General features: G+C 36.9%; 1 protein-coding gene across 3 annotated transcripts in view; it reads left to right on the top strand.

The window, feature by feature from the left end:
- The window catches only part of lrba (LPS-responsive vesicle trafficking, beach and anchor containing), an 871,588-nt gene that overhangs the window by 786,256 nt on the left and 69,981 nt on the right, over positions 1–15,351 (top strand). For all 3 annotated transcript variants that reach the window (XM_069926437.1, XM_069926436.1, XM_069926438.1), the window contains 4 exons: positions 1,859–1,948; positions 4,093–4,270; positions 4,837–4,899; positions 5,501–5,656. In XM_069926437.1, the coding sequence (XP_069782538.1) occupies positions 1,859–1,948; positions 4,093–4,270; positions 4,837–4,899; positions 5,501–5,656 (487 nt within the window). The remainder of the gene's footprint in view (positions 1–1,858; positions 1,949–4,092; positions 4,271–4,836; positions 4,900–5,500; positions 5,657–15,351) is intronic.

Genomic DNA, 15,351 nt, shown 5'->3' with positions numbered 1-15,351 from the left:
AGTGAACCGGTGCGGACTCGAAAGGCCAAAATGGCCTGTTTCCGCTCCGTAAATGGTTATATGGTTATAACCAAGTCACTCCACTGGCTGAGTATCTTCACCAAAAGTTTGTGTTACTTCAGAGAAAATTTAAATTTTACTATTTAATTTTTTTTAATTTACATTTTCATTTATTCTTATTTATTTCAATTTTATTTATTTACTTTTTTCCTCAATTTTCTTTTTGTTGGTGGTGGCTTCAGGTTGCTTGAATTCTAGATAACAGGTTTTACTCTAAATGGAAATGGAAAATATACATGAATTTGATTAACTTTGCATTAGGAACCATTTGGTTTTTAAGTTTTATGCAATAATGATTCCTCTATTCTTTGACTGCCATTGCAACAAATCTGTAATTTCATTTGATCTTGTGAGGGCTATCGGAGATCTTTATCTTTCAAATTTATTTCTCATAGCATCTGTTACTAGTGACAACTCCTGGTGAGCCTATTCTTGAAAGGTTATTCCCTCTCACTTCACTGTTATGTAATCTGTTCCTTGGACACTTGGTGCTTATTCTCAGATTATTCAAGAAAATGATTTAATAACCACTACATGTTGTTCTTTCTTAAAACTGGATATTTTTTTCAAGTTAATATCCATCGCACATTGCTTGCTCTGAAAATTTAGGTATTTTTTTGGTAAAATCTGGTATCAAATAAAATAGCGTGTTTCACTTAATTATCTTCAGAGATCCCAGTGTTATATTCTGCTCTATTCTTCAGATCACCAGTTTATCTGTAGCAATTCGTTTGATATCTATCATGTATCTGTCCACCAGACATTCAACTCAAAATCTCAATAATCTGTGATATTTGGAAAATATATTCAGTTGTAACACAAACTTTTTGATCAATGGTACCTTTAATTTTGTCTTAATGAGTTTTGTTGGATTCAAATTGCAGTTGGAGGACTTAAAATTATATCATTTTCTAAAATGTAAAATCATATTTCTTAGTTAAAATGAGCATCTGAAAGACAGCATTCCTTCTTGTATTTGTCTTTTACACTATATCCCTTTTAGTTATGGTTATCTTGGAATGCTTGTATGTTTCTGGGTAAAGTGATAAAATATTTTAAAATGAACCAAGAGTCTTTAATATGTTGGTACTTTCTACACACACACTCTCTAGCGCTCTCTCTCTCTTTCTCTCTCTCTCTCGCGCTCTCTCTCTCTCTCTCTCTCTCTCTCTCTCTCTCTCTCTCTCTCTCTCTCTCTCTCTCTCTCTCTCTCTCAGGGGTTAAAATGTGGAAATAAATGTCAGCATTACACTAGCCAGGACTGTACTAGGGAATTATGAATCAGTGAATCAATGCAGAAGTTGAACAGAAAGCAAAATAAATTCCTTTTAATTTGTGCTAATGGCTGACTAGGAATGCCACTATTGATAGACTGTTCTGTATTTTACTATTGCCACACTCAGTAACTTTATAATCAGCCATCTGGTACAGAAAATGCTAATATACGTTTAAGTTTAGTTCTGCTTTTATTTATTGAGAAGTGGAAAACCAGAAGGCACCACAATCTGAGAGACAAAACAAAGGCAAGGTCAGAATTATGGCTGTAGCAGCCAGTTTCTGTTTCTTATCAAATGGAGGGAATGAGAATGTTTTAAGAGTGTTTTGTGGAAATAACATGTACAGTTAAGTGATGAGATAATCCTAGGTGTTAGTGCCAAGCTCCCAACCATAGGGAACATACGGGCTTGATTTTCACTATGATGCAATCCAGGCGTGTTGCATGACATTTTCAGGTGACCATTTAGTTTCTGATGCTTGTGATCAGTGCCTCTATCATGTGCTTATATGTTTCTTACAGGCTGTTGAAGCCCAGATCCGAAGTTTTGGTCAAACTCCTTCTCAACTTTTAATCGAACCACATCCTCCCAGAAGCTCTGCCATGCAAGTGGTAAGTATGTTGTGTACTATCATTTCCATTTACAATGTAGATCTGGTTCCAAATGTGGTATTTGGCATTTTGCACTCTGAACAAGCATCCAACTGTTCTCACGCTTCGTTCATTTGTGTTCCTTTGCCCTTGAATGCCTTTGTAATTATTTCAGTCTTATCAAAACTTTCTGGCCTCATATTTCTATATCATTTATTCAATTATGTTTGGGTGTCAACATGCACCTTTCCTTTCATTAAAAAGGGACCTTCAATCTTTAGTCACTGTAGTGTTGCATTGTACTGAACCTAAACAAGGAAGATGGATGTTGAAAATCATACATTATTTTTGGAACTTGCCTAAAAAGCCTTTTAAATTATTTTAAATGTGAGCTCATGGCTGTTCTCATAATAACTAGGCAAAAATGAGTAAATATATGTCCTGTTCTGCAAAAATAATTCAGAACACAGAAGAGGGTAGATCTGATCTCTCTTCTGTTATAGTCACTGAAGCACTGTAGTATCAATAAGGTTATCTGTCGCCATAGGTGTGTGTGTGCTAAAAATTGGCTTGTATCCATTAAGTAACTATAGTCTCATGACTGAAATGACGTGGTGAGATGCAATAATTACAAAAGATGCAGACTGGCAGAGAAATGGAAAAAATCATAGCAAACTTTAGATGTGGGTTAAAATTGAGCTTTGAGTCGGATAGTACTGATTTTAACATACTGTTGGGCCAAGCATATTAGGCTGATTGTCTTCGATTTGTATATGATTCAAAGCCAAACAAAAAAAAATTATTTCCTTCCCATTTCTTTGGAAACAAAAAAAAGGACAGACTGGATGCTGAACTAAGAAGCCCAATGCATGCAGTAGTTAGTTACAAGTTCTTTTTACTTCTGCCAATGTGGCAAAATCTTAATGTCACCCTAGCCGCCTGAGATAGGTTCAAACAGCAAAACATATATCACTGCATTCTTTCATGTCTAGCAACATTAAATTGGAACAAAACTGTTGTTTCTCTCAGTCTGGAAAAGAGGAAAACATTCTGTTATTTTTTTATAAGAAGAGAGATTTTAACAAAAATGTTTTCAAAAGATGGAGTGCTTTCTTCTTTTCCCACCCCCATGAAGTTATAGATTTCCTTTTATTGTTTAAGTCACCTAATAAAAATTAATTTAGTTTCACCAAGCAAATTAGCCTTCAAAATGAGGCACAGATTTTAGAAAATAAGGTTGTGTCATGCTGTGCAAAGTGCATCAGTGGTAATTTATGCCAGGTGTAGTAATTAGCAGACAAATGCACAATACATATTTGTCTGCTGAGATTTCTGTTGCCCTATCCCCAAGTGATTTCAGTGGATCAGATAGTTGGATTTAATTGAGGCTACATCAGATGAGGCATTACTGACACCTTTAATTGAATGAGTGTCTGGGGAGGATTAACTCATAATATTGATTGGCTTTTAGCCACTCTCACAGAAGGGTGTCACTGAAGCTTATTATCCACCTTATTATTTTTTGCACCTTTATGCTCGAAAAATCGAATTGCTGCTTCAACAATTAAAGTATAGGTTGCAGTGCAATATTTCTTGTTTTGTCTCATGATAACATGTGGCTGAATTCTGTTTCCTGTTTTTGTCTTTGGCAGCTGTTTTCTAGTTGTAGTTTTTGTATGAACTGCAGTAATATGACATAATTTTATGCAAAATATCTTGGAGTATTTCGGCATAGTAAATGGAAATGTATTTATAATTTAAATTATTCACGCATTTACACTGATTGCTTCTCTATTTGATCAGTTCCTTTGTCTGAGATAATTATTTTTTCCCCACAACTCAAATATCCTATTCTTTTAATCTATATTTATAGTCTTTGCTTTTCTATTAAGGTAATTTAGTTCTGGTTTAAATGTGTTTTTTTATTTAACATGATTAAAGCTCTTCTCATGAGAGCAATGTGTTTAATGATGCTCAGAACTTCATATCATAGGTTTTGAAGGAATGTTATCCTCTGTTGGTGCACGTTTGCTCTGTTGTCTACTGCTAATCTATTTCTTCCTTTTTGTCATTTTCCCCCTTTTGCTTCCTTCCCCCATCACCTTTTCTATTTTGATTTGTATTTGATTTGGGGTTTTGCCACTGAACAGTATCTCCTCCTGCAGACTCCTCTGATGTTCACAGACCAGATGCAGCAAGATGTCATCATGGTACTTAAGTTCCCATCGAACTCCCCGGTCACCCATGTTGCTGCCAACACTCAGCCAGGCCTGGCTGTACCAGCCATTATTACAGTAACTGCAAGCAGGCTGTTTGCTGTGAACAAGTGGCATAATATTACTGGTGAGTGGAGAGATGTTAGTGTCAACAGCTAGATTTATTGTTCAAAGAGTGTTGACATGTTAAAAGACAGCTATGCTATAACATCTGCAATGATTAAAGTGAATATTTTGTTTACTATTATTGAACTAGACTAACATTACAGTAAAATTATAGTGTCAGGAACAAGGTAGATTTTTTAAATTTCACAGAAAAGCATGGTGTAATTTTTTTAAACACTAAATATTGGCTTGGTGTATATGTAATATATGGTTGAATGTTCTACAGTGATAGCTGTCAATAGACAGGAAAAATGGGCTGGAAACCATATGAAGATTGTTGAATGAAACAAATGTACTACAGTTTTTGGATCAGAGAACATTAAAAATAAGTATTAACCCCTCAAAAAACTACTGAAAAATAATATTTTTGATTTAATGGTAAGATGTTCATAACTCAGATCAAATTAATCTGGTAAAGAATATGGCTTTAAAATGCAAACTAGTATTCACAAAAATGGATTTCTGCAAAGCCGATGAAGAAACATAGCTCTTACAACATCTAATTTACTTATTTATTTACAATTTTAGGCCTTCATGGATCTATGCAAGAACAGCCATACCAGCTGCCAGTTGAAATCGATCCTCTGATAGGTCTGTCAGCTTTCTTTTCTGCAGTTCATTATATTCTGTGTGGTGGACTGAGTGAAGATTACTGTTGTTTTTCACTCAGGGTGGTTGGGAATGGAATTTTCTTTATAAACCATTTGCATGCAAATTGGAATGCAATGAGCTGTGGATTCGCTGGTATTTCATCAACTCTCCCTCGTTGGTTTGCCTAATTTGTACAGGGATAGAACCTGTGTCAGTGAAAATTAATATGGATGCTGTAATAATGTGCGATTGAGAATGCGCATGAAGCACTGTCAGGATAATATTGGATCGTTTCATCACTTGGACTTGTTGATGAGTGTGAATGAGCTGGGTTATGATAAATTGGAGCCCTCGTAATGTCGTTGCTCCATGGCAGAGGAAATTTTCATAATAACAGCAGAGTTCTTTATTGCATTGAGTGGTGGAAAAATATTGAACCGAAGCCAAGATTTCATCATTAAGGCGATCAGATCTTGGCTTTATGAGCCTGCTGTTCAGAAGTTTAAATTACAGTAATATAACATTTTCAAGCACAAGTTGTAACCTATATTTCTTTGTTGCTGATAGAATACTAATGCCGTTTTCTCTTGTATACTTTTAGCTAATAACACTGGCATGCACAGAAGGCAAATTACTGACCTCTTGGATCAAAGCATTCAAGTCAATTCCCAGTGCTTCGTGATCACTGCCGATAACCGCTTCATCCTGGTTTGTGGCTTCTGGGATAAGAGTTTCCGTGTCTACTCCACCGACACAGGTAATTGCCATTTTCCTCTGCACATTCACTGATCCAGACATAGGCTACGGGTAATCACAGGGGTCAGTCTGATTTTTTTTTTTTTCTTTTCTGTATTACACCATCTGCTCTTTTTCTTTGCGAAGAAAGCAAATACATCTTTTCTGAACTTGATTTAACCCTGCAAACAGCCTTTAATGTTAATTCAAAAGTCTCACTTTATTAAGTCTAGAATCTATATAAAATGTTTAGCATACACATTTTAGTCATTTCTACTTTAACCTCTTATTGTTTGAATTAATTTGAAATATCGCATCTCCTCTATTATTAATCCATTAAATGGATAGACTAATTCGAAGAATGCCAATGGCTTTTTGTTTCTGATATGATTATATTCTAGTTTTTGAACATCTTTTCCAATGATCGATACACCTAAAAAAAATAATAAAAGGCAGTGAGGCAGGTCATTAAGATGGATATGAAGGCACGTAGGAATGTATTCTTTAATAGTCATGTCATAGAATAGGCAAGAGAATTGAACTCCATTTAGATCTGCGCACAGCGTTGCAGGAAACCCATGATTGCACTGATTCAGGTGTGGAAGATATTTATGAAGATGCTTCTGGACCTGGAAAACTAATGAGGAAGGACTGAATAAGACAAGATTGTTTTTTTTTAAAACAGGTGGTTAGGGGAGAATAGGGTGTGTAAAATCATGAAACTCCAAAATAAACATGAAAGACTGATTTCCTTTTGCAGAGGTGTCAGAGACTAGAGGACTTAGAATGGTGATCATTTAAATTTATTTTTTAAATTTAGACAAACAGCACAGCTACAGGCCATTTCAGCCCATGAGTCCATGCAGCCCAATTTACACCCAATTGACGTACAACCCCAGCACGTTTTGAACGGTGGGGGGAAATCAGAGCTCCTGGGGAAAACTCACGCAGACACAGGGAGAACATACAAACTCCTTACAGACAGCACTGGATTCTAACCCCAGTCCCAATTGCTGTGCTGTAAAAGCATTGTCACTACGCCAAACATAATGAAACTCTCTTTCATGCAGAGGGTTGGAGAAAGCTGGAGCCCACCTCCTAAAAGGGAAGTAAAGACTGAATCCCTCATCCTATTTAAGCAGCTTGAAGATGCATAACTGCAGGCATACTGAGCTCATGTTGGAAGGTGGGATTAGATCAGATGGCTCTTTGTGGACCAGGATGGAATATAATGGCCTAAATTTTCTATGAATCTACAAGGCATGTTAATCTATCAAAAGGCTCTTACTTCATTGTAGTAGCTTTCTCATAAATCTTATAAGCTAGGAAATAAACAATTTGTGGGAAAATGGTAGTCAGTGTTAACATGTAATGGCATTTTTTTTGGAATTCAATGTGACTAGCCACTCCTAAGTGAAAACTTAATTTCTTAGTTCAATCATCTTTAGTCTATATAATGTAATGTAAAACTAACAGCTCTCAACGCACCGTTTCATTTCTGCTTCATATTTTAAAAAAATTTAATAGGCAAATATTTCATTTACTTTCCTTTTAGCATCAAAAATAATGCAATATACACATTGTAACAAGTGAGCACAATCTTTTTAATCAATCAAATTGATGCTTTCTCACTAAACTTTTTACACAACCAGCTAGATGGGTTCTAATGATCTATTTTGATTTGCCACACTGTTAGCTTTATAATTCTAGTTGTGCATAACATTCTGTTGGAAGATCTGAATAGTTACATAGTAGGTAATTAGTGGATTATTGCCTATTCTCAACTTCATATAATGACAAGTTAAACACATTAAATTACCAACTGGAGCTGTGGAACATATTTGCAGTATGGGCCTGGTCGTCTGCTTGTCACTGCAAAGAGATGAAGGACAAATCTAATTGTACTATTATTTGCATTTTTGCAGCATTTTGCTTAGCAAGATGGAGAATTGAAATGCTGCTCACTGATTCATTTATGCAAGCAAGATCATTTGTTTCAGGTCAAAGAAGGAAATCCCAAAAACAATACCAGTGTCAAATACATTTTGTACAGAGATTGGTTTGCTGTTTTGTTCCATATTTTGTGATATTATTGTTTCCAAGAAAAGGAAATAGCCAACAACTGCTCATTTTTCTTTTAAAGTTATTTTTATTAAGGTTTGTTAGAAAAGGAAACAAAAATATAATAAATCCATTGCATTGAGGCTATTACACATTTATGATAATAGCATATACTATAGTGACAATCGTACTTGGACTTAAATCCCAATCTAATATGTATTTATACATAGAATTGTATAAGAAGTAAAGAAAGAGGGGGAAAAAAAAACTAACCCAATGCCATCCAAAGTTCTAAATCGTATTGTAAGTAGAGATAACATCAAGCAATGGCCTCAGGAGATCCAAACAAAGCCCGCCCAGTAACAACCATCATCACATCCAATTAGACCAATTGTGAAAGTAAGTCATAAATGGACTCCAGGTCTTATCAAAGGAAATCTTGATTTTCGTGACATTATGCCTAATTTTCTCCAAAATTAAAAAGGACATAATGTCTAATGGCTACTGCCTGTGAGGGTAGAAACTCCTCTTTCCATTTTAACAATGTTCCTCTTGCTAGTAAAGTGGAAAATGCTAAAACCTGTCTTTGATTAGAGGATATCTTTATGTTTATGTCTCTGGAAAAGCCAAACATTGCAATGACTGGACATAGATCTAAATTAATCCCAAAAATTGTCAAAAAAGTTCTAAAAATATCAGACCAATATTTTTGCAATTTAAGACATAACTAAAATATATGTATTAAAAGAGCCGTCATAAATTTTACATTTATCACAGAGTGAGTTGATTTCTGGATAAATTTGAGCAAGTTTAATTTTGGAAAACTATATTCATTGAACTCAATCAGACTGTGCCTAGTGCGCAAAGATGAGCCGTAAATCAAGGCCAACAATGATATCCAAACTTTGTCTGAAAAAGAGATTAAGATCATTCTCCCATTCTGTTTTAATCCCAATTAGTGAAATTGTTTTCATATTCAATAATTTATAATATAGGGCAGATATTAAACCTTTATGAGAGAATTGTAATTCAAAAAGTTCATCAATAAAATTTGGATCTTGAAAGATTGAAAATGCTGAAAGCTCAGAATGAACAAAATGTCAAATTTGATCATACCTGAAAAAGTGACTATTTGATAGACAAATGCCCATTTTTAAATAAGTGGAATAAAGTATTCACACTTTCTTCACCCCAAAGGTCAATCAGTTAACTACAATCAGGTGTGTGCCCATTAACTGATCACGACTTGCATGTTTTAAAAGCACTACTGTTTTTAACTAGGTATTCTAAGAATTTCTTGCGTTTCCAACTAACAAATATGAATAGCTATAATCTACAAAGGCCTGAACTGTACGGAGGAGAGCAGATTAGGGACAGCTGCAAGAGAACTGGATCACATACTAAGTCTTTCATTTGAATCTGACTTGGCTTCAATTTTCTCATGATAAAATATGAGGAATTTATCGTTACTTCAATTGAATTTTGAAATATTAGTTGCAGGTAGGTTGTTTAAACTTGTTAAATATATTTATGAATTGAAACAATTTTGCCCTGCCTTTGAAAAATTAACAATGAAATGGAGATATTCTTAATAGAACATGAAGGGATGGATAGGAAATTCCAGTACTGGCCAAACAAAAATGTGACTCGGAGGTTTTAAAAAAAAGTTTTAAGTGTTCTGTTTCCATCATGTAGGTAGGTAATTATTGTTGCTTTCCAGAAATACCTGAATTACACTCTGTATGCTCACAGTGTTTATCTGGTCATTCTATAAAAAGATTAACCCTTTTTTCAATGAAGATGAAAGTGATTTAAAAAAATAAATTTGCAAAATATTTTATTTTCATCATAATTTGATTTGATTTTTCCTCAAGTATTCTAGCTAATGTATTTTCCGGTTGATTGGAAATCCAATGTCCATGAAGTACATACCTGTACCATGTTTTCAGTTACTTTTATCTTCAACATCCAAGACCTTTTACACTATATATTGCAAACCAATCTTTTCACTATTGGCTTTTTTTGCCCTGGTCATTTTTCCAATTGAAATATATTTTTGTTAAAATGTTGTAAAAGCATATCATTAGCGCCACATATTATTTGCTTCCACAGGCTTGTTTACATGCATGCTAACCTTTGTAATAAACAATGACTTTACCTTGCTGTCATTGTTCATCACCTGCCTAACCACTGAGTTGTATTTAATATTTGCTAATCGTGCATTTTCAGTCTTTTCTTTTCCTTTTTTTTATTCCTCTTCACACTAATACATTCATTCTCCACTTACTCTTCCCCATCAGAGTTTTTTTACCCCCTTTATCTATCTCAGTCCATTGTTCCCAGTTGAATAACACTGGTAATTCCCCCTTTGGTTCAACTGCCCTTCTCTGGATGTCCCCATCAACTCTCAGCTGCATCCCATAATCATTTCTTTCAACTATGCTGAGGCCAGAAGTGGAACTGCATGAGGCTGAAGGCTGCATTAACTCTCAAAACTAACATGCAGAAAAGTGCTTTGCCTACTAATGTACAGTAAAACCTTTCTGTCACAGTTTTCCACCACTGCAGAAAGCTCGTACATTGGAGGCAGACTTGGGTTGCAGGTGAGATGATTGGTGGGAATGACAGTGATATGCTTAAATTGCCATGGGGGTTCAATGAGACGAAGGTAGAGCCGAGACTGATCAATGCATCTGGGGAGGAAGGTGGAGGACAAAGATTACAGTTTGGTTGAACAGGTTTGGATGAGATATTGAGAAAGAGATTACTGATGGTAGGAACACTACAGATGAGAAGATTAGGAAGAACAATATATTGGACACCTGCCATCTGCTTTAAATGAGCCCTTTAATGATGGCACAACTTCATCTCGATGAATAGAATCACCTTTATTGTTCAAGAATTAATTGCAAGGAGGGTGAAACATTTTGTTGAGGTGGGTTCTGATCTGTTGTTCTAAGGGATGAGGGAAGTATTGAAATCACAAGGCCCACTGATCTCAACCATCACTAAATTCCTTTAGCTTGGTTCTGATGCCTTGTTCTCTATAAATCTTTTGCACCACAGAATTATGCACATGACTTTTATTGTCCTTTATACACCAATTTATCTACTCATTAGATATGTCCAATATTCTCCTTTCATATGCACATAAAATTCTGAGAAAGAAACTTCTTGTTAACCATTGCTTAAAATCAATTGGTTGTTTTCCAATGAATACTTGAAAACCAGAATAATATGAATTCGTTGACCAGCAAAAAGTTATTCAATAAGTTTTCATTCGGCAAGAGTTCATGAGACAATGAGATAGGCTGGAGATGAGAATTGCTAATATCACGTGTATTTATTGGCATCTTCCATTCTGCTGAGGGATTGATGTTGGACCTACCATGCCTTGGATATGCTTCAAAATTCTAAGAGAATTTCAGGATTTTGACCCAGTGATGATTATGTTGTTGCAGTCACATCCATCTAGGCAATTGCAGCTTTTTTCATCATAGTATTGTAGGTGATGCCAAGACTGGGGAATTGGAAGGTGAGTTTCCCATTGTGTAGCCCTTAACTTGTTCCAGAGGCATGGAGTTTATATTTGTTGATGATCTGCTGATTCCATCTGGGAATTGGAAATGCCACTGCTTATGCCAAATGGGTAGATTAGTTGCTTTTCATTTTTGTATCATTTTCCTGCAATAGTTTGCCACTTAATTATCCCATGCCTTGCTCTTGTCCGTATCTTGCCTGTATACAAGTGTGGAGTCTCTCATTATCTGAGGAACTGTAAATGCAAAATAATACTGCATTTGACAGCAAACATCCCATCTCTAACATTATGATTAAAGGTTATTTTGGAAGATGGGTGGCTCTAGATTGCTACCCTAAGGAACTCTTACAGCATTCTAGAGCTTCCAACAATCACAGCCATTTTCCAGAAATGATTACCACTCCTGAAGTGGGATTGTCTTGCATTTCCAGTTTAATCAGTTTTGCATTTCTTAGTGATTTCACATTTATTGTCAGAGTACATACATGACATCACATACAACCCTGAGATTTCTTTTTCCTGCAGGCATGGCTAGTGCAAAAAATAAACTGTACAGTTGTACAATGTTCTATGATATCAAAAACTGGTTTGCCTCTCTGGAATACTACTCTTCTATCCTTGTTTCGACCAAGTCTGCAATAAATCTGGAGCCAGGGTGCTTTTTCAGAATCATGGAGCCGGTGTGACTTGACCATTCTATGGATGCATCCATCTACTGGAATTGGTCCGGCTGGATTGGACCTGATTTTTTCTGCTCAAGACATAACTGCACAATTTTCCACTTTGGCTAATGGGAGTATCATGGGTGGATGGAAACAGCTTGGCTTGGGGTACAGCATGTTTAGGATGCATAGCTTCAGTACCACAGCTGGGATGTTATTGAAGTCCATACCTTTTGCTGTGATGAGTTTCAGCTGTTTTGAATTTTGTTCTTAAAATGAAAACAAAGAAACTACAGGTGCTGTTAATCATGTGTGTCAGTAAACAATTCAGATAGAAACGCAACTATTGTTAATATTTTGAGCAAGGGGTTCATTTGAAATAAAGCTTTGAGAATTCATCTGCGGTTTGTTTGTCTTTTACGAAAAGTAGAAAATCTTGAGTTGTTATAGAAAAAGGGGCAGCACATAGCATATGTAGCCAAGATTAAACACTGGGAAATTCTATAAGGTGCACATATTTAGAATGCACAGATGTGGCTATTAACTCTGTCCTGGAGGGGTCTTGCTAATAGAACCTGGGCTCTTGAGACAAAGGAAAAGTATAAAGGTATTAAAGCAAAAAGGGTAAAGTAAATTGTGTCATTGTGAGCTTATTTTTTAAATAATTTGTTCAAAACCTTACACAGGAAGCAAGAATTTGCATTTATACAAATAAAAGGCAGGAGGTTTTTTTTCAAAAATAACATTGTAGTTCATTCATTCATTTCATGCTTTATACATTTGGTAAGTTACTTTCCTGGTTTTAGAATAATGAATTCCTCACCTCAGTCAATTAATTTATTTTATTCCTGTGTGTAGTAGGGGCCTTGCCTTTATTGTTCATTACCAATTAAGACCAAAAGACATAGGAGCAGAAATAGGTTATTAAGTCCATTAAGTCAGCCCTGCCATTTAATCATGAGGTGATCCACTCTGCCCCATTGCCCATCCTTCTCCATATTACCTTTGATGCCCTGGCTAATCAAGAACCTATCAATCTCTCCCTTAAATACAGCCATCAACTTGGCCTCCATTGCCAACTGTGGCAACAAATTCCACAGATTCACCACCCTCTGGCTAAAGGAATTCTCCTGCAACTCTGTTCTAAGTAGACGCCCTTCAATCCTGAAGTTGTGCTCTCAAGTCCTCGTCTCTCCCACCATGGGAAACATTTCTACATCTACTCTGCCCATGCCTTTCAACATTCAAAATATTTCAATGAGATCTCCCTTCATGTCCTAAGTTCCAATAAGTGCGAGCCAAGTGCTGTCAAACTTTCCTCATAGAATAACCCTTTCATTCCCAGAATCATATTTGTGAACCTCCTCTGAACCCTTTCTAACATCCTTTCTTAAGTGAGGAGCCCAAAACTGCTCACAATACTCCAAAATGGTCTCACCGGTGCCTTATAAAGTCTCAACATCATATCCCTAATTTTGCATTCTATTCCTCTTGTAATTAATGCCAGCATTGCATTTGCCGCCTTTTTCACTCAACATGCAAGTTTATCTTCAGGTCACTTCACATCTGGGAATTGTCAATTTTATCCCTATTCAGAAAATAGTCTGCTCATTTATTTGTTTTCTACAAAAGTGCATGACCATATACTTTCTAACATTGTCTTTCATTTGCCACTTCTCTTCCCCTCTTCTAATCTGTTCAGGTCCTTCTGCAACCTCTATGTTTCCTCAACACTACATACTCCTCCATTTTCTTTCATATCTGCAAACTTGGCTACCAAACCATTTATTCCATAATCTAAATCATTGATGCACAATATATATAAAAAAAAGAAGTGGCCCCAACACCGTCCACTGTGGAACACCACTAGCAACTGGCAGCCAACAAGAATATGATGCCTGCATCCCCTCAGAAAACCATGTTGGCTTTGGCCATGTGCCTTCAAGTACTCTGTAACCTCATCCTTGACAATTGACTCCAACATCTTCCCAACCATCGACATCAGGCTAACTGGACTATAATTTCCTTTCTGCTTCCTCCCTCCCTTCTTGAATAGTGGGGTGACATTTGTGATTTTCCAGTCCTCTGGGACCATGCCTGAATCAATTATCCTTAAGAAGGTGGAATGAACTACTTTCTGGAACCACAGCAGTCTTTGTGATAAAGATTGTGGCTGTTGGGTAGGAAGTTAATGATTTTAACAGGTCAGTTCCTTGGGCTGACCGCCTCATTTTCACCTTGGATTCCAGTTCCCATACACATCTATCCCCCATAAAGAAGGCCTTGAGCCTCTCACTTCTTTGCTGGATAATAGACCCAACCAGTCCCCCTCAACCTTCACCATCCTCTGCCAAGTCGAACTTGTACTCACCCTCAATACCTATCCATTTGGCTCATTCCATTCTCTCTAAACCTAAGATATAGTCATGGATACTCAGATGTGTCCCACTTGTGTCTGTCTTTTCGTTGGATATGTGGAGCAATTCATGCTGCAAGCCTACACAGGCTAGGCTCCTCAACTCTTTCTCTTCATCGATCCTGCCTCCTGCACCCATGATAATCTCATCGACTTCATCCACTTTTCTGCTAACTTTCACCCTGACCTCAAATTCACTTGAATTTCTTTTTTTAGACCTCTCTCTCTCTCCTTTTTTGGGGACCAATTGTCTACAATAATCCTTTATAAGCCCACTAACTCACACAGTTACCTTGTCTACACTTTCTACCCTGTCTGCTGTAAGCATTCTTCCTTTCGCTCAATTCCTCTATCTCAGCCATTTCTGCTCCCAGGATGAGACTTTCCATTTCCAGGACCTCTAAGATGTCCTCCATGTTCAGAAAACGTGACTTCCACTCTACGCCATTAACTCAGCACCAACTTGCATCTCCTCTGATTCCCGCACGTCTCCCCGGCCCCTTTTCCCCCTTCCTCCCCCCCCCACCAGATGCAACAATGACAGGGTTTCCCTCATCCTTCCTATCACCCAATCAGCCTTCGCATCCACAATTTTCACCACCTACAACGAGACTCCACCACCTGACACATCTTCCCCTCCACGCTCTGCTTTCCACAGGAATTGCTCCATCTGTGACTCTCTTGTCCACTCATTCCTTCCCACAAATCGCATCTTGATACCCACCCAAGAAGTGCGGCACTTACACATTTTCTCACCAAATTTTGGGTCCTTTGAAGTGAAACAACACTTCACTGCAGGGGCCATTTACTGCATCCAGTGCTCCCAATGCAGGCCCTTTACATCAGGGATACCGGACACATATTGGGAGTCACTTCATTGAATGCCTTCCTTTGTCCGCTACAATAGCAAGCACATAACAGTGGCCAACCACTTCAGTTCCTCAACTCATTGCCACCTTGACATGTCTGCCCAGAGCCTCATTAACTGCCAAGTTGAGGCCACCTGCAAATTGGAAGAACACCTTGTATACTGCCTC

The sequence above is a fragment of the Narcine bancroftii genome, chromosome 3, assembly GCF_036971445.1.
Source record: "Narcine bancroftii isolate sNarBan1 chromosome 3, sNarBan1.hap1, whole genome shotgun sequence".
NCBI classification, from domain to species: Eukaryota; Metazoa; Chordata; class Chondrichthyes; order Torpediniformes; family Narcinidae; genus Narcine; species Narcine bancroftii.
The sequence above is the reverse complement of the archived record's forward strand: the minus strand, read 5'-3'. Positions and strand labels throughout refer to the sequence as shown.